Genomic DNA, 979 nt, shown 5'->3' with positions numbered 1-979 from the left:
TTCACTGCACATGCCTTGTTTTGTGGATTTATGTAGGCCTGTGCACTTTTTCGAGCTTCATTCAGTTACCAATATATCGCGGCAGCCGGTGAGGCGTTCTGTCTAGATTTTAAATCACGTTTACGTATTCTCTGGTCTTCATTGTGGATTACGGAAGTATCGCTCATGCACCTGTCCACCTTTACTTACACAGAGGCTGTACATAAACACATCTGTAAACGCGTATACGCTTACGCAAATGATTCTCAGGTACATACTCCCCCCTCCCACACACACACACGCGCAGCTGAGCTTCCACTAACACACCCTTTCCAATCATCGACACAGACGGTCTCCTTGATATGGACGGGGACGATGGCGAAATAGAGACTACCAACGCTAACACCACCACAGACACTACTACAGCAGATGGCAAAACACAGGAGTCACGCGCACAGGCACATACACCAACTCCCTCTGGGAAAGGATTGGCAAGTAAGGATGCCAAAGATATGGGCGACAGTTCGGAACTGGGCGGTTCGACTGCAGGTAGTACAACTGGCGGTAGTCATAAGAACCAGACGCTGATGCCGAGAGAGACTGGGGAGCTGGGAGAACTGCGGCAATCGACTAAAGACAGTCACACCCCGGCCAGTGTACAGGGAGATGGGGGTAATGATGTAACCGTAGGTACGCATAGCATGGGTAGTATTAAGGACAGCAAAACCGACACACACACTGCTGAGGATACGAAATCAACTGCAGAGACTTCGACCAGTGGACATAGATCAAAGTCAGGTGGGTGCAGTGAAGCTACATATATATGTATGTATGTATGTATGCAGAAATAAGTATGTATGTATGTATGTAAGTATGCATGTATGAATATATATATGTATGTATGTATATATATATGTATGTATGTATGTATGTATGTATGTATGTATGTATGTATGTATGTATGTATGTATGTATGTATGTATGTATGAATGTATATATA

At 44.5% G+C, this 979-nt stretch overlaps 1 protein-coding gene across 1 annotated transcript; it reads left to right on the top strand.

Moving 5' to 3' along the window:
• Positions 1–327: 327 nt before the first annotated feature.
• SARC_17243 (hypothetical protein) lies at positions 328–777 on the top strand (the record flags this gene model as incomplete). Its single annotated transcript, XM_014288660.1, has 1 exon — positions 328–777. A coding segment is annotated over one exon (450 nt), but the record flags the coding sequence as incomplete, so codon positions are not given.
• Positions 778–979: the final 202 nt, after the last annotated feature.

The sequence above is a fragment of the Sphaeroforma arctica genome, assembly GCF_001186125.1.
Source record: "Sphaeroforma arctica JP610 unplaced genomic scaffold supercont1.10144, whole genome shotgun sequence".
Taxonomy (NCBI): Eukaryota; class Ichthyosporea; order Ichthyophonida; genus Sphaeroforma; species Sphaeroforma arctica.
This window is presented reverse-complemented; position numbering and strand designations above follow the sequence as displayed.